The 19,277-nt window shown below is 37.5% G+C and overlaps 1 protein-coding gene across 1 annotated transcript in view; it reads right to left on the reverse strand.

Moving 5' to 3' along the window:
- The window catches only part of lrp1ab (low density lipoprotein receptor-related protein 1Ab), a 123,406-nt gene that overhangs the window by 66,418 nt on the left and 37,711 nt on the right, over window positions 1-19,277 (reverse strand). The window contains exons 3-6 of the mRNA XM_077218756.1: window positions 18,552-18,689; window positions 6,555-6,674; window positions 6,297-6,425; window positions 5,921-6,175 (exon numbers count right to left, since the gene is read on the reverse strand). Coding sequence (XP_077074871.1) covers window positions 5,921-6,175; window positions 6,297-6,425; window positions 6,555-6,674; window positions 18,552-18,689 — 642 coding nt within the window. The remainder of the gene's footprint in view (window positions 1-5,920; window positions 6,176-6,296; window positions 6,426-6,554; window positions 6,675-18,551; window positions 18,690-19,277) is intronic.

Raw genomic sequence — 19,277 nt, forward strand, 5'->3', positions numbered from 1 at the left:
AATTTGTTAAATTACTATTATTAGTAGGAAATTGCGTATATAATATTTGAACTAATTTAAATGCATTTAATTTTTATTTATATACATGTAAAGTTGCTGTAATTATTATTATTATCATTATCAACATCATCATCATTTTTGTTATTATTACCTTGTAAGTGTTGGAATGCTCTACATGGGAAGATACTTAAATCATGCAAAAAGCGCTATGCACGTGAACTTACATGCCACAGTTTTATACTATGGGATATGTGAAACTGTCAGCTGTGTGCTACATCAGTCCTAAAGAGTAAACAGGGTGTGATTATTTCAAGCAACAATAAACTACTGTGCGCTAACTCGTCCCACCCTGCGCACCCTTCCTGTGAAACTGCTTTCTTGGTGTGCTGGCGAGTGGCTTTCCCTGGCACTCCAACATCACACACACACACAAAGAGAAGAAAGTGTTGAATATCAGACCTCTGTGTCTCTGCACCCGTTATCCCTCTTTGTTGGTACACACAACCACATTTGGCAGCATCTTCATCAGAGAGCAGCCAATATTTAGTCTGAGCTGGCTTTCAAGACACATCGATTACAGGAAACGATCACCACTTTTCAACAAGCACATCAGCACAGTATTTAGTATCCTGTGAATCATTGTCTAAAGGTTATAGTATACCATTAATGGAATAAAGTTCTGTACAAATGAAGAAGACATGTGACACGAAATGCTTCTGGGAAGCTGTCCTGCAGAGTGACAATCAAGCTTTTATATAAAAAAATAAAAAAAAACATTTGTCAATTTTATTTTTATATGAATCATGCATTAAATCAGCTTTTTTGGGGGGATGTGCAATGAATGACTAGTCGCCTAATCTTAAGGAAGCCTTAAATAATTTGGCTAGTTTCAGGTTCACCTTGACAATGTCAGGTTCACCTTGACATATTATGAGTGAGACATTTAGTTTTTTGTTCCATTATGTTGCAATCCATCAAGCTGTGTTTGAAGCCAAGAATATGAGTTCAGATTGTAAAGAGGTATTTTTAACTTGATTCACTTCTTAAGACTTAAAAACAACAATGATGGTGGGATGCTTAAAATAAATAAAACGCATGAAGTGTGACAACATCTGAAGACATTGAATTTGCATTGACGGATGAACTGCAGGACGAATTTTAAAAAATTATAGAATGTTTAACTTCACAAAGTAAAAGCTAAAGCACAACACACTGTCAGCATAATAACTGAAGCACCGCTGCTAAACATCAAAAATAAGAAAATTATCTAATTCTATACTACCCATACTCATCGATGCACAGAGCCAACAGAAGGTCTACTGTGGAACAAGTCAAAGTAAATTTTAATGATGGGTCACAACACTGCGTATGCTGCGTATGGGGCTGCATAACCACAGTCCAATCAGAGTGCCTATGATGACCCCTGTCCACCGCCGAAAGCACCAACAGTGGGAACACAAGTGTCGCAACTGGACCTTGGAGCAGTGGAAGAAGGTCGGCTGGTCCGATAAGTCGCATTTTCTTTTACATCACATGGACAGCCATGCACATGTGTGCCGTTTACCTCGGGAAGTGATGACACCAGAATGCATGGTGGGATGAAGACAATGTTCTGGGCAATGTTCTGCTGGGAAACCCTGGATCTGGTTATTCATGTGAACATAAATGTGACAAATGCAACCGACCTAAACATTGTTGCAGACTCGGTACACCCCTTCATGACAATGGTGATCTCTGGTGGAAGTGACACTCTGCCACACTGCACACATTGTTCAGGAATGGTTTGTGGAACATGATGAAAAGTTCAAGGTGTTGCACAGGCCTCCAAATCCCAATAGATCTCAATCCAATAAAGCATCCGTGGGATGTGCTGGACCAACAAGTTTAATCCAAGGCTACACCTCGCAACCTACAGGATTTAAAGGATCTGCTGCTAATGCCTTGGTGCCAGATACCACAGGAAACCTTTAGGAGTCTATGTCTCGGCGTGACAATGCCGTTTTGTCAGCACCCGGATGACCAACAGCATATTAAGCAGGTGGACAGTGTTTGTATATTATATGGTGAAAATGTTTAAACAGTTATAAGACCAAAAATATATAATTGTTATTATACATAAATACATTTTTACCAAAAATTTTGAAAATTATATGGTCATGTAATGGATTACCTTCCATGTTTATATTTGCATGCATGCCTACATGAATAAGTCATTATTGTATCTGGGTGCTGATAACAAGGAAAATGCATGCCAGCATTATTTAGTCCAATGTCAGCATGCAATTCAGTTACAAGGAAGTTATATGGGGAAGCATAGTTTATTCCTGCCCTATTTTTTCCCAACACTTGTGTTAATGACGCACTTTGTAGTTGAACTCATTTAAGCCCTGCTGTCTTCTGTCTCAAAACTGTTGAAACATCTAAGGAAACACGCAAGAGACATGTTCTTTTAGAAAACCTTCTTGCCTGAACACAGCTACAGTAAGAACAAAACCAGACCAGGGTGGCAAAAAAGACAGACCTAATAATGCAGAAACTCCCTACAGGGCAGGAATGTCCAGGTGATGTAACGGCTGATGTTCAATATGTTATGAAAGGTGTCGCAACAATTGCTGCAATGATTTGGGCAGTAAACCGTGTATCCTTGACATCCTAAATCACAGTTATTGTGTCTAGAACAAACATGTCACTGTCAGTATGTCACCGCAAAATGAATTATATGATTCCCAGACAATAATCAAGGCTAATCATATACTAAGCAAGCTGTATCAAAAGTAATAAATACTGATGCAGACAGTCCTTTCCCTTTCACTGTAGACGGAAAACGGGACAAAAGACACATCACATCACACTTGTTATTCGGTTCTCTTGGTCCAGATCATAAGAGAAAATTATCTTTTTAGTCCTGGTTTGCTTTTAATTTGAACCCCGAACGTTATAAAAAAATTTTTTTAAATAAAAGCTATTATGACGTATATTTTGTGAGAGAACTTGCCAAACATCCATCATGCGAACATTTTATGTTATTTTTACCAGCTGAGATCTCACAAAGAGCTTATAAAATGTGTAGAGGAGTCAACATGCATCAGGGTTCGGATGGCAGCGTTCACACTTATTCAAATCAACCGCACTAACAGAGCAATTATACCAGTTTGTTTTAATCAAGCCAAACGGCCAAGTGTGAACACACCCTAAAGGAATAGTTCACCTCAAAATTATTATTAATTCACCTTTGTGCCAAAACCTTGGGACTTTTTCTTCAATGGAACGTCAAAGTTAAATTTCTGAAGAAAACTCTTGAAGATAATAAATGAGAATTAGGTCCAAAATAACAAAATAGCACCATAAAAGTAGTCAAATATGACTTATGCTCAATATGTCAGTCAAAAATGTAAATTGTAACGGATTTCTAAAAATAATTATTTTAAGACTTTTTAAAATATGAATGACATAAGTGAAATTTAAATATAACTGTAAATCTTGACATCCATCCCTAACTCTCTCTCCTTAAGGCCCTGATATACTTCAAGCGAAATCGAAGAGCGAACTGGTGTGACGTCTTTACAAAGAAATCAGGCCAAAGCGAAGTGTTTTTCGTGTTCATTTCGGGAGTTTAAAACAGCTTGCTAAAGCCAACTTTCTGATAAAGTTTGCTCTGGTTGGTAAACACCATCAAAATACCATTGGTCCATGACGATGATGTAATAGTTAGGTGTTGCTCTGAGACTCCTCTTTCTTTGAACTGGAAAAATCTTCTTCTGTTCAGTTCATCGAGGTCAGGCGTCCGCAAGTAAAAACATGAATACACTGGAGAGTCGTTTTACAGTAGAAATTGAAGTTGTAATTCCAGTTGAAAGAGATTTGATGTTTAATTCTGTTAAGCTGCTTGCTTTAAAGCGATCGTATAATGTGCTATACAGTATAAATAGACATGACGTGACTTTAATGGAGTACTGAATTGCAGAGCTGGTGAAAACATATCTACATTGCTAAGATGAGATGCTTTCTCAACTGCGGTTTACTCACAGCTGTCTTTTTTGTTGTGTTTATTTTGTTGTTGAAAGGAAAGTGTGCAGGAAATATTTACATAATCTAAACGCCGCTATGGATGTTCGCTAACAGTTTATCATGCATTTAAAACTTCTTTTTACCCCTAAGCGTGAGTATATCGGGGCCTTTAGAGTTCCTTACAGTTCATGAGAGAAGTAACAATGTCCGATTCACAAACTAAATGTTCTTTTGAGTCAGATAATTTCAATAAATCGCTTAATCCAAGTAACAAAACCGGTTTGAATGATTCATTCAATAATCAGACTGGTCTGTTTGTTTCTCCAGCTTAGTCGGCTCCTCACACAAACCCTTGGTACAGTACATAGCACATGAGTCATATGGACCACTTTTGTGATGCGTTCATGGATCTTTTAAATTGTTTTGGAAGTTTGAAGTTTGGTTTCCATTTCTTGTAAAAGCAACCAGTACATTATTCAAAATTTCTCCTTTCGCAGAAAGTACACTATTATTCAAAAGCTTGGGATCAGTACATTTTTTTTTAACGACATTAATACTTTTAAGCAAGGATGCATTAAAAAGATAGTAAAAATTAATCATTTGTTAAATTTATATAGCGCTTTTCTCTGCACTCAAAGCGCTTTTATATAGAATGCGGGAATCTCCTCAACCACCACCCACATGGATGATGCGGTGGCAGCCATATTGTGCCAGAACGCACACCGCACACCAGCTTATTGGTGGAGAGGAGACCGAGTGATGTCGCCAATCAGTATATATGAGGATGATTAGGAGGCCATGATGATGGACAGAGGCCAATGGGCAAATTTGGCAAGAATGCCGGGGTTACACCCCTACTCTTTTTTCGAATGAGATCCTGGGATTTTTTAATGACCACAGAAAACCAGGAACTCATTTTAACGTCTCATCCGAAGGACGGTGCTTTTTGACAGTATTGTGCCCCCATCCCTATACTGGGACGTTAAGAACCACACAGACCACCGGGGGTGAGCACCCCCTGCTGGCCTCACTAGCAGCAACCTGGTTTTCCCAGGAGGTCTCCCATCCAAGTACTGACCTGGCTCAACCATGCATAGCTTCAGTGGGCAACCAGTCTTGGGCTACAAAGGCTGGCCTTGTGTATATGTATTTGTATATGTATTTTATTTTAGCCAGCAGTCGTCCGCGAGGGGCTGCTGGCGGTATTTTGGTTTGTTTATTTTATTTTAAATAAAGTATATTTTAATTGTTCGCCGGTTCCCGCCTCCTTCTTCCCTGAACATTGCTACACTTTGCATTTACCAAAGAATCATGAAAAGATTGCATTGTAGTTTCACCAAGATAATAAGCAGCACAACTGTTTTCAACACTGTTAACAATAAGAAATGTTTTTTCAGCAGTGAATCTGCATATTAGACTGATTTCTGAAGGATCATGTGACACTGAAGACACAGAAGTAATGATGCTTAAAACTCAGCTTTGCCAGAACAGGAATATATTACATTTTAAAATACATTAAAATAGAAAATTTGTAAGTTGTAACAATCATGATTATAATCATTTTTATATTTATGTTTGTATTGTATTTTTGATCAAATAAATGTAGCCATGGTGAGTATAAGAGAAAATATTTTGAAATCGTATCTTACACACCCCAAACTTTTGAACAGTAGTATAAGTCCTACGGGTTTGAAACGAAATGAGGGTTAGTAAATTATGCCAGAACTTTCATGAACTTTCATTTATAGTTGAACTATTCCTTTGGCAGCACAAATCTGTAATTACAGTTACAACAAAAATGATTATTAATTAAAATTTAATGAAATTAAATTTGTTCAGTACGTGTTTTTTGGATCATCTTGCCCGAATGGACACCAGACATAAAACACACAATTAAGAACACGGTACTGACGGTGCAGGCTGAGGGAGATGTTGATGGTCTTCTCCTCTGTGAAGCTCTTGGCATTGGGGAACTTGGCACACTTGAGTTGGGTGGCAGCAGGAGAGTCACCCATGTGGATCCAGCACACAGTCTCCTGTGCGTAGATGAAGTCCATAGCAGTGGTCTGCTTAGTGTTGATGGAGATTGGGTTGGCTCCGCTTAGAGATGTGGCTTGGATGTTCTGGGAGTTGGCTATGAGGAGGTATGGGTGCCGATCCACGGGGTCTTAAACAGAGATGAGAAAACATGGTGAGGCCTTATCACTAAAAAAAACAAAGAATATGACCACACAGAGAGCAAGACAAATGAGCACAAAGGAACAGCAAAAATTGTGTTCATTCCCTACCATTCTTGGCCTTGCAAGAGCGGTTGTCTGGTTGAGGCAAGTAGCCCTCCACACAGCTGCAGGTGTAGGAGCCATCTGTGTTTGTGCATGTCTGACTGCAAGTCCCATACACTGCACACTCGTTGAAATCTGACGCAGAGTAAACCACATGGTTGGAAAAAGTCACATGCTTCTGTTAAATACTTCTACAGTCATCACAATATTATAAAAACACAAAAGACATTGTCATTAAATACAGGTGAAGGATTCAAAGCTCACCTTTGCATGTCTTTCCATCTTCTCCCACCTCATAGCCGTTCATGCAGTAGCACTTAGGACCCGACGCTGTCACCGAACAGTTGTACTGGCAGCCCATGATGGTGCAGTTATGTGCGAACTCTAAAGCACAAGAAATAGTGAGAACAGATTGTTAGCAGATAATCATCCACTGAAAACTACACTGGATATAATGAAGAAATATGAATGAAATATTAGACAGAACAGATTAATGTAAGTAGTACAGGACAATATAGCCAAAAAAAATAAAAATAAATAAATCACAATATAATAATAATAATAATACATTTTATTTATATGCCGCTTTTCTTAAACCCAAAGCGCCACAACAGAGTAATAATAATAAAAACTGAAATACAATTAAAGAACAAGATTATACAAAACAAACAAGCAAAAACAAACAAGCAGATTTAAAAAGAGTCTTAAGAGACTTCTTAAATCATATTCTCAATTAAAAATTCATTCAAATGAAAGTAAAAATTGACCAGAATCAAATAGTATCAAGCTATAATATAATATATTTTAAAATAAAATTAAAATTATTAAAATTAAATGAAAACAGGCAACGATGACATTTAATCATCTCTGTGTACACAAGTATAACAATAAACAACAAAACAACATTTACTTAATTATGTGCAATAAAATATATATTTTTTCAAAGTATATGAATCATTGATTTGAACCATTCTAAAGATCTATTGGCTACTGTCTTCAGGAAACTAGACTGATAAAAGGAGAGTTACAATTATTGTGATATTCACAATGTCAATTTTATATCACCAGCAGAATATTATAAATATTGTAAACAGTCAAAATACTGTCTGCCTTACTTCCACCAATACCAGGTCATATTAGTTAGCTCAAAATTGGTTGAGCAAGTCATCTAACTGTTTCAAGCTGTTTTTTCTAGAACACAGATAAACCAGACCTTCATCTACCTTCATTAGGTAGATCTGTTACAAGTGTCCTCTCAAAAATGTGTGAAATGTGACACTTATCTTAGAGTTATCAGAGAAATCGTATGTGATTTCCATGTGTGCTGTGTACAGTGAAAAGCCTTTAATGCTCTTATAGAAGCCTTTAGGACATCTTGGCACAATATGAAAGCGCAACAGGGGCTTCACTGCTCAACCAACCAAAAACACATACACACAGAGCATATGATTAAAAGGTTTGGGTGGACACAGATGAGTGCTCTTGGTTTTATACTGTGGGTATTGCTGTGCTGCCAAACACTGTATCACTGTCCACCAAACTCTGTGTGAACTCAGACTGCGGCTTCACTCAGACAAAAAAAAACAAGTCTCTACGTGCCCAACGGATACACACAGGTCTGAGAAAGCCATATCCATCAAAACATGCTTTTGTTTGATATGTTAATGTGGGAACGGTTCAAGGAAGTACAAAATCACAATGATAATATTTATTGAAGGAACTCCTGTAAAATCCTACAGGATTTATATACCGGGTACATCCGTCTCAGTTGATCTGATCACAAGACGGCAACGCTAAATACAGGTGCAAACCCAGTCTGATTGCAAAATTGCATTTTCAGTATAAACGCTAATCGAGAGCAGTGATTATATATAAAAAAAGTGTTTTAATCGTAAGAACATCTTAAATTCTGATCATAAACGGTCAATGGAGATGCATTTGAGAAATGTTTACAACATGAGTACACTAAGATTAAAATGTTTCTGAAAGAAGTCCCATATGTTAACCCAAGGCTGAACTTATTTGATCAAAAATACAGTAAAAACGACAATTACTCCAGTCTACAACTGTGTTGAAAACAGTTATGCTGCTTAACATTTTTTGTGGAAACTAGGTTCTTTGATAAATGGAAAGTTCAAAAGAGCAGCATTTTTTAAGTTTTTTTTTGTAAGGATCTAAAAGTCTTTACTGAAACTTTTGTTAAATTTAAAGCAACCTATCAGAATAACAGTATTAATTATTAATGAATTAATATAAATTCATTTTATATTAGCAATGCTGTATAAATGACGGAAAACTAGATGTCATGATTGTCACTATTAAGCATTTGATCATTCAGTTATGATTTGGAGACCACAATGTTCAAGTCCAATCAGCCCACAATGCACTGCAACACTGTAGGAGAAAGAGAGGACAGAGAGGAGGAGACAGAGTCTCAAACACACAAATGTACACACAGGGACAATGAGAGTCCTCATCACACAAAAAGCTGTGGCACTGAGGGGTACAATGGGTCTTTTTGTGGAATGTGTAGAGAGGAAGATGTGCAGGCAAAACACTGCGGCCTGTATCGAATCAGTTCCCCCATACTATCCAACCCCAGGTCATACACTGACCTCACACCCACAAACTACTCCAAACAGAGACAAGGGAGTTCAAGGCATAACGCTGGCTACCCGAACAGCTGTCAGTCAGGAGCAGGTCAAGACGGAGTCTGTGGACTTTTCCTGTATTTTCTGGATTGATTTTAGGGGAAATCTGTGGAATTCTGCAGAATGAATTTGAGTATGGTCAAATGTGTAGTACAATCTTCTGAGAAGCTGAAAGCATTATGGAATTTAAAAGTTGGATATTTATGAACATGCAAAGTGTGAGACATAAAAAGCGATCCTGCGGAATGATACAGGACTTTCTGCAGGCACAGATTCTCATTAAAGGAATGTTGCGGGTTAAATACAAGTTCAATAGCAGAGTTTGTAAAAACAAACTGAAAATGCATTGACAGTTAAAGACTTAGAAAGGAAATTTATGGAGCAATGTGCAACGGTTCACCCAATGACGTCTATTGTAAGTCAATTTCTATCAACACCGAGCTTCTTTTGTTTATTTTACGAACTGAGGTATGCCACAAAAGTGGTCAATAGACATTCATTTGAATATAATGGAACACAGCAGTGTTTCTCAACCAGAGGGCCGGGCCTCACCAAACTTCCAAGGGGACCAGAGATATTATAATGTCAAGCCCTTAAAATGAGCCAAAATAACTAAAATCAAGATATTTCTTATTTTAATTCACCCCTTTTTCTTTAAAGAACCAAAATTTCCACTGTGTACGGTAGCCTAGAGTTCTCAACGGACTGGGTCGGCCTGACAAACCCGACGGGACCCGAGGGTTCGGGCCGGATTCGGGTCGAAAATATAAGCAAATGACTCGGGTCGGGTCGGACCTCGGGCTTAATCTTTTCCGCTCAGTGAAAAAACTTTTTTTTATTAATCATCGCAGCTGTTCACCGTAAAGAAAGTCTGGCTGCTGCGTGCAACGTGCATCGCAAACCATAGACCTTTATCTACATATCTACAGTATAACAATAGGAACATTGACTCATCTTGGAGAGAGTTTCATCGTGTTGACTGTTTTACCCGAGTGCGATGCGCTGTTTGAGTGCTGAGAATGACTGACAGCCGCAGCGGAGGGAAGCACTTAGGTGAATTTTAATTTAACGATTTAAATCTGTACCTCACATTAAACTATATGTAATGGCTTCAGACATCTTGGAATACAGTACACGAAAACATTATAGTGCTTTATAATGTTTTTGTGCCTTTTGTGTTGTATAACAATAACATACGTAGGCTATACCATATCGGATCGGATTTGGATGGTCTCGTCTGGCGATACCCGATCTGGCAAATATTGCTAGTATCGGAGCAATACCGATACTGAGTATCGGATCGGCGCACCCCTAGAAATTATGAAAAAAAATTGTGAACAATTCCTTATCCTTAATCCTTATCCAGTAAATCATGACAAACTGGAAAAGTCATTGTCCTTTGAATATTGTTGTAGACAATGTGGGGCCTTGGAGTCAAAAAGGTTGATATCCACTGCTTTAGACCAATGAAATCCCTTAATTTTACAATCATTCGTGATCACTAGATAATCACAATTCATTTTAAAAGATTGCAGAAGATAGGAATAGAATTTGGTTTTTATTATTATTATTTTTCTAAAGCACAATTTTAAAATTCCCTGACACAGATTTTTATACTCATTGAGACTCTGGGAATAATCCTGTAAGACAGAATTTACCTCCCGGCAATGCAGTCTCCAATTTCCACAGCATTGCCTTGTGGGTATTTAGATTGGTATGCAAGCGACGTGTTTGTGGTTTATCGGTGCAACGAAAATGATTTTAGAACAGTACGAGTGCGGCCAACATTCCATTATAATGAACAAATAAGGCTGAAAATAAATAAAGAGATGAAGAGAGATAGAGAAGTTTGGAAGGTTTAATACCACACCACAGAATTCTCAAAAACGACAGCTACAAAAACACTGGCAGCCAGACCTAAAATCAGTCTTCAACCGCACCAAATGCAAACCACTCAACCCGTTTCAGCACTACTAAACCTCTTCAGAAATGAGTCGTGTTACAGAACATCCATCCAGCACTCTCGTTCTCAAGCCTGACCTAACACATGCAAAGAATCAGGACACGCATCCTGCATGCTTCATTAGGAGAACAAGAAATGCTGAAAATTTCATGCTTCCTATTTTGGCACTTGGTGATTTCTATTAATATTTCAGTTGATGAGTGGGAGATCAGGCCAGGGTTGGTGAATAACTAACTAAAAGAAGAGATGCTACTGACTTACTGACCATCTGTTCCAGGAAAAGCTAGTTATTTCAACAAGTAGCTGTGAAGCATGACAAAACGCTGTATTTGCCACATTTACTCACACAGCCTTACAACAGAGCAAACTGCAGCAGTCAGCAAACACTTTCCTAAAATCAGCTTTACAATGTCAATTTATTCATGTCAGTGAGTCAGTCTATTCTGTCCACTTCATTTCAATACTGGTTAAAATGATTCATTTGAAAACTTCCTCACTTGTTTTCCTGTAAATTCTTGAGCAAACAAATCTTTGGATAAAAGCATCTGCCTAAATAATTAAATGTTATGTAATGATATTACTATGCTGAATTGCTGCTCAAGAATCATTCAAAAGATTTCTATTTTAAATAAATGCTGTTCTTTTTTCCCCAAGAAATCCTGAAAAGAAAAGAACAGCTTTTTTCAAAATAAAAATCTTTTGAATGTTTCTTGAGCAGCAAATCAGCATAGTAATATCATTACATTACATTTAATTATTTAGGCAGATGCTTTTATCCAAAGAGACTTACACCACATTATAAATGTCATTATAAATGTCTTTACTGTCACTTTTAATAAATGCATCCTTGATTAATAAAAAGTATTAATTTCCTTAAAAAGAAATCTTACTGACCTGAGATCATTTGAATGTTATGGAATTATATTTGTTTCTAAAAAAATTAACGTAACTTTATAAAACTGAACATAACTTTATAGAACTGAACGTAACTTTTTCAGAAACTATCAAAAATATGATACAATCATATCACAAATTTAACAGGCTCTTCAAATATGCTTCATTCTTTGTTAATGTTTTTCAAAGATTCGTTTTCGCAAATCGTGGGTTCTGAATGCATTGCCACAGATTTCGCTTGCTGTTTTGAGACAAACCTCTCGTGGGGGTGGGGCTTAACAGTGATCTACTCTGATTGGATAGTGAGCTTTTGATGGACAGGTGCTCACTGACCAGGAAGTACAGACGTCACTCAGTGGCGCGCATATTGGAAATCTCTCGCGGTGATTGGGATCAATCGGGTTAGCCAATATTTAATCAGGATGGTTACTTATTTACTTATCAAGAATTTCTCTCTCATTATAATATTCCTGTTACTCCAAAACAGTTTGCCCCTGTATTTGGTGCTATCCCTAATGGTGTCATTATGCTATTTAAGGGCCATAATAGTTTTTTGACAAGTTCTGAAATGCCTCTCCCAGACCCGGCTGACACGTATGTAGGCACGATATGTTTTAAATCTACATTAATAAATAATAGAGATATTCGTTTTCTCTTTCTCAATGATTGTGATATTTCATTGAAGAAGGTTAGGACTCTCCCTAGCAAGTATCTATTGGTAAATAAGGTCAAAGAGATTTCTTTTAAGCTTATTCATCGATATTATTCTGTTAAAACGTTCATGGTATCAAAATTTAAATTAAGTATAGATACAAATTGTAGTTTTTGTGATTCACAACCAGAGACTATCTTACATCTTTTTTGGAATTGTGATCATACAAGAAAACTTTGGAAAGACATTTGCCAGTTCATTGTACACTATATATATAAAGACTTTGAGCTTTATTTCAAGGATGTTTTCCAAGGATTTATTTGTTTTTCTTTCTTTCTCTGAATTCAAATGTGATGTAATATCTATCAGTACCTGAACCTCTGGCTTTCTTTTCTGGCTTATGGATCTTCATTTTAGTATTCTGTAGGCAAAGTAAATGTTTAATAAAAAATAATAATAATAAAAAAAAGCTCTCACGGTGATTTGTATGCAATACATCGTGCTTTGTATGACTAAATATGTAAATAATATTTGACCTTCGATCATCTCAGTCTGTAAAGATGAGTTCTCAGGAGAGACACAGAGCGGCATCATCTTCCTCCTCCGCTTGTCCTTCTAGGCAGCTTGAAGTAAGTTCGTGTTACTGAAGTAACCAATAACATCGATAAAAGGTTTATTCATGTAGGCCTACAGTGTGCAACAGTTTGTTGCGAGTTATTATTGTCATTCACAAGTTTGCAATGCACAGTGTAAAATACAGCCAGAACTGTTGCCTACATGAATAAAACTTTTATCGATGTTATTGGTTACTTCATTAACACAAACTTACTTCAAGCTGCCTTGAAGGACAAGCGGAGGAGGAAGATGATGCCGTGATTTAGTAATACAAAGCACGACGTATTGCATACAAATCAGCGCAAGAACTTTCCAATATGCGCGCCACTGAGTGACGTCTGTACTTCCAAGTCAGAGAGCACCTGTCCATCAAAAGCTCACTATCCAATCAGAGTAGATCACTGTTAAGCCCACCCCCACCAGAGGTTTGTCTCAAAACAGCAAACGAAAAACTTGAAGCGCAAGTGATATCTGTGGCAATGCATTCAGAATCCACGATTTGCAAAAATGAATCTTTGAAAAACATTAACAAAGAATGAAGCATATTTGAAGAGCCTGTTAAATTTGTGCGACTGAGTTAATTTCTTTCATTTTCATTGTGTTTTTCTTCTTTTGTAATGGCACATTTTTGATAGTTTCTGGAAAAGTTACGTTCAGTTTTATAAAGTTACGTTCAGTTTTATAAAGTTAAGTTTATAAATACACTTTGTAATACACTTTGTGGCATGTTTGTGTGTAATATTTCTTATGTCTGAAATATCGCTGTCTGACTGTTGGTAGGTCCCCGCATGCTTGTGTGTGTGTGTGTGTATATGAGAGTGTGTTTGTGTTTGGTAATAATTGAGAATGTGGGGAAAGTCTTTTTTGACAACAAGACGTCAAGTCAGGCAGTTGATGAACTTCATCTTTGGTCTGTGTGGTGTGTTTGTTCAGGAATGACTGGGAAAGATAAGCAAACCTTAGTTTGAAAAGCAGTTTGAGGACACACAAACACACCAATGTTGAAGTTCATTGACTACTAACGGGATCAAAACTTTCTTGTTGTGTCCTCAAGATGAACTCAAACAAATGTTAGAAACAAAAAAAAATGTTGACATTAAGTATCCTATTTATCTGAGCAGTACATGGTCCAATCCATACTCCTGATCGCCCTCCCTGTTCTGTCACAACAATACGCAGTTATTATAATTAAGTTTAAAGGCACAGTGGTGTTTGCCAATAGCAGTGCAAAGTTCTACTTTAAAGGGCTAATCATTCTTGCTGAGTGCTGTGTATGTGCCTGCGTGTGTGCACAGCCTCTTGTGTGAATAGGTAAGCTAAACATGAGCAGAACAGAGAAACGGTCAGCTAATGTGAAGCTAACAGAGCAGTAACACAGGATAAACACAGGCACCATGGCCACATTAGCAGACAAAGTCAACAAAACTGCATTCTTAAACCATTTAGCCAGTAATGGGATGTATTTAAAAAAAAGGATGTTAAATGACAGAAAAAAATGGGACAAAGAAAAAAGGTGAGAAAAGTAGTCAGTTTGGAGGGGCTGAAATATAAGAAGGCATTTTAGAGGCAGAACAAGCTATTGCATTTGGATGAAAGATTATGAAGACAAACAAAACATGGATAGAGTGATTATTTGTGCACATGCAGGAAGAAAGTAAATCGGTTCATTTTGATTTTGGGTTGACTTATTACTGAATTACTGAGTAGCGTGACAATCTACAGCTTCAAAGTATATAAGTCATAGTCAAGGTAGCATTTACACATAAACGTTTAAATGTCTTGACTGGTCACTTTTGAAACTGCCCCTAAACATTTGAACGGTTTTGTACATTTAAGTTACTTAAGGAGGTAATAATGTAAATTGATGATGCTAAAGCCCAAAGCACGCTGTCCGCGTTCCGCAAGATAATTTCTTTGTCACCGGGATGGGTTTGTGGACCCCGTCCGCGTGCAGCCCATTTTCTTTGTCCACTCAGATCGTGCGGAAGTTGTCCATCCAAGCTAATCCGTGGTTGAGTATACTTTGAAAGCTGTCCAGACACGACTGTGTGCGAGACAGATTGGAATTCGGGCCTTAATAAATGCAAATGACTGAAACTAATAAAACAAAAACAAAATTGGATTGCTAAACAAAGATTTCTAAACTCAACAAATAATATATGTGTAACCTGTATTTTGGCTCCTTATTTCAGGTGAAATTGTCATTTTGACCCACCCTCTAAAAAATTGTGTATTACTCAGTAAATATACAGTACATCCATGACATTTAAAATTTTGGCGTTATCACTATTTGGGCCCTATCTTGCACCCAATGCATTTGACTTTGTACCCCGACACATGTATCATTCCTATTTTGCACCCGACGCACAGCGGACTTTTCCCTCCACAGACGCACGTTGGTAAATTAGGGAATGCCGGGGGCGGTTCAGCGAAAAGAGGCGGCGTGTTCCGGCGCAAACGTTCCCTGGTGCTATTTTGCAGTTTCAGAAAACAATTCTGCCACAGACCAGGAAAAACCTAGTCTAAAGTCATTGGCGCGTTATTCAGATGCTATTTTAAGGGCGCATGGTTGGCCATAATATAGCGCGCATACACTTTGCTTCTCTCATTTACAAAGACACAGCAGTTCCCATTTTTGCAAACCATACATAATTACCATAATTATCATTGTAGTGTCCATGAAGATGTGAAAAAATAGGCATAAATCTACCTTTCACATTTACCCAAATTATTATACGCCTGTTTAACCGAAGCTAATTTGGGTGGGTTTCTCCCATCCCCATACAATATCACTTCTCTGTCTTTTACAGCTCTGACGAGAACGTCCGTCTCCTCGGCTGTGAACCGCTCCTGGCGTGCGCCTGGCAAATCCGCCATCATAATAGAAATCCGCCATGGAACAAGCGCGCCTGCTTTTAAAGGGAACGTGAGATGACGCTCTGATTGGTTTATTTCACGTTACGCCCAAACAACACCTATGAGTAATGTAGCTGCTTCAGACCAACCCATTTTAGATTTGCAAGATTCGCCCACAAAGTTACTTGCGTTTCGCGTTTGATACTTGCGTTTCAGTTCGTTAAAATGTTTTTCAGAAAAAAAAATGACCAAAATAAAACATTTGACCCTGGGAAGTTTCTGAAATTTGGTTGATTTGACCCACGGAATGACCCAAATGAGAAGACATTTTTACTGTTAATTGAAATAGCTGACTGCTGGAAAAAACTAAACTAGTTACTAAAACATGTAGTGTAGTTAGCTACTTCCACTATCAACAGCTAACTTAACTCATTGTTAGCACCTTGAATTCTGCTATTAGCATGCAGTTGTGCACAAACACATACTCCAACAAAAGCAATAAAAGTAATTAGTCTGAAATGTTCTGCCTTCCTTCAACAGCTATAAACATCACTAGATTTCTTTTCTCTAATGCCACTGCCAGTAAAATAAGGTCAAAAGTTGGGAAATGGCTAACGCTCTACAATAAAGATGTTCCTCCCTTCTGTTGTGAAATAATCCATTTTGAGGAGTCTAAGAAATGTAGGAAATGCGCACAGGCTGCAATGAGAGCTGAGCTTCTTTTTTTTTTTTTACAACTGTTCCGAGCAACCTACAGATTTTGGCACGTGTTTTCATAGAGGGAGGAACTGGACAGACCTTGAAACATCTCCGAGAGGCTTTAGCGTAGAAAGATTAAATCAAGACTGCGGGGAGCCAATTAAATCTGCCAGGAGGGAAGACACAATCAAACCAGCATTTAGAAGGTTCCCAGCTCAGTGAGGGGTTGAATTTACAAAACACAGTATAAGATGAATCAGACCAGCATAAGCATGGCTCATTTCAGAGGTTGGCTGAGTTGTTAGCGTTCCCATCACTGATTTCTTGATCCTGACCCACTACTTTGTTAACATAGCAGCTAGAAGTATTACACAGTCATAAATTCATGCCTGCCTCCCTCTCACCCCACTTGTCAACAACTCTGTGATAATTACTTAGAAATATAGACTGACAAAGCATGTTTTGAAAACTGCAGCAACGTTTCTTGCACAATCTCCATGTCTGTTCCAGAGAAACAGCGCAATGTTTGTGAAATGCTAAACCTTTCTGTGAAAGCAGGAACAAACAAACATCCAACAGGAAAGGCATATGAAAGGCGTATGTTTGTGTGTGTTCTGTGCATCTGAGTGCAAGGGGTTTGTGTGGAAGAGTGGGTGAGTGTTTACCTCAGGGTTCAAAGGGTCGGCATTTAAGCTAGAAGACAAGTGAAGTGTGTGTGTCTAGGCTCAAAGCGCTGGCCAAGGGCCAGGTCAGGAAGGTACATTATTTATCATTTGGCCTTTAAAACCTCAGGCCCAGTCTGTCATTCTAACATTCCATCAGTATGGAATGATGGCGGTGGATAGGACAGGACTAACATTACAGGGATTTATTTGACCTGACTATCCAAGCCTTCCTATTAAAATGAGATCTAACTGTCAGTCTGATTTCTATCAATTACTTGCTAAGTGGCCAGATCATTACTTTAAAAATATAGGTCAGCCGAATCAGGCAGAGTATCTCTGGACTTTGGACACAAACAAGATGAGTGCATGATAACTCATGAGAGGTTGATACCAACCATACTCAGAAGCCAAATCTTTGTGGACACAGGGGTTTCAAACCCAGATCTTGGCATGACGGTGACTAGTTATGATATCTCTGCCTAAAAGACTGTTAAAAGGGCTCACATATGGATTTCTTGTGCTAGACCATATTTTACTTGCCAAAACTTGTCCCACCAATTTAGCCGCTTTAAATAAATAAATAAATAAACACTTGATTATATTATATCAATATTATATATTATCAACAGCCAAAGTTATATTATATATCAGCAAAACAGCATCAACAAGAAATGTTTCTTGAGCCCAAAATGAGCAATATTAAAATTTTGAAGTTTTGAAGTATCACGTGACACTAAAGACTGGAGTAATGATACTGAAAAGTAAGCTTTGCCATCATAGGAATAAATACATTTTAAAATACATTAAAATAGAAAATAATAATATGTAAGACAATATATTATTTCACCAATATATATATTAAATCATCATATTGTAAATAATGCTTCTAAAATGAATTAAGTCACTCATGATTTTGACAAACTCAAGTGTCATTCAGCTAGATAACAGCAATATTCAGAAAAATTCAGAAAACACCACACAAAACTAAATCATTAAGAATGCAAGTAATAAAGATTGTTGGAATGTAAGAAAATACGTATGGGTCCGTATTGGGCTAATGATGGTTATATCAGCTGGCCCCAAATTCTCTAATATACTGACACTGATATACTAACATGGCACTGATTAAGTGGAAACCAACTTGTAAAGAACCCATCAATCCCCATCCCTAACTTCAACTTGACAAAAAAACATTTTGATGAATTTTATTTAAAAAAGATCAGTCTCAGGTTCATGATCAGACTGTGATTTGTCTACATGTGTTACCTCGACAGTACGCCCCTTCGTCACGCCCATCTGTGCAGTCTGGGACACCGTCACACAGCTTGCTCAGGTGAATGCACACATCTGTTCCTCGACACTCAAACTCGTTGGGAGGGCACTGTGACACCTGGGTGTGATGGCCTGCAAAAGGTACACAACAAACAAACAAGTCAACACGCTTCAACGATACAAAGAGTTGCAGCTCCGTTCATCTGCAGTTTAACAAGTCATGTCTATTTCTTTTAAAGAGTTAACAAAGCTAGCACCTGAGTGATGCCACTCATGGTAACTTGCACACTTCATTGACAACAGGCTCATAATGTGAGAGTACGTGTATTTGAGCTTCAAATCACTGTTTGAAATCATCCTTATGGTTTTTTCACTATTTGTCAAACCTATGAGATGTAACTTACAGGGCAGAGACAGTAAAGTGTAGTCAAAAAGGACACTTACTTGTAAAATGTTATGTTTTTCATTGGTGCAGCTGGTTCTGAATCGGTGTTATCAGATTATTTTCGTATTATTTATATACTTTTGTAGTATTTATGATTATATTGAAATAGTTTTATTTTTACTTTTAGTCACTATTATATGCTTGTTATTTTTATTACTTTTAATATTTCTATTTACCTTTAATTTATATTTATATCAGTTTTAGGTTTAGCGATTTTAGAAACCTACTTTAACTTTAAAAAAAATATTTCAGTTAGGCCAACCTATCAAGGCAAC

This window comes from Siphateles boraxobius, unplaced genomic scaffold, assembly GCF_051911475.1.
Source record: "Siphateles boraxobius isolate OS27281-9 unplaced genomic scaffold, OSU_SipBor_1 77, whole genome shotgun sequence".
NCBI lineage: Eukaryota > Metazoa > Chordata > Actinopteri > Cypriniformes > Leuciscidae > Siphateles > Siphateles boraxobius.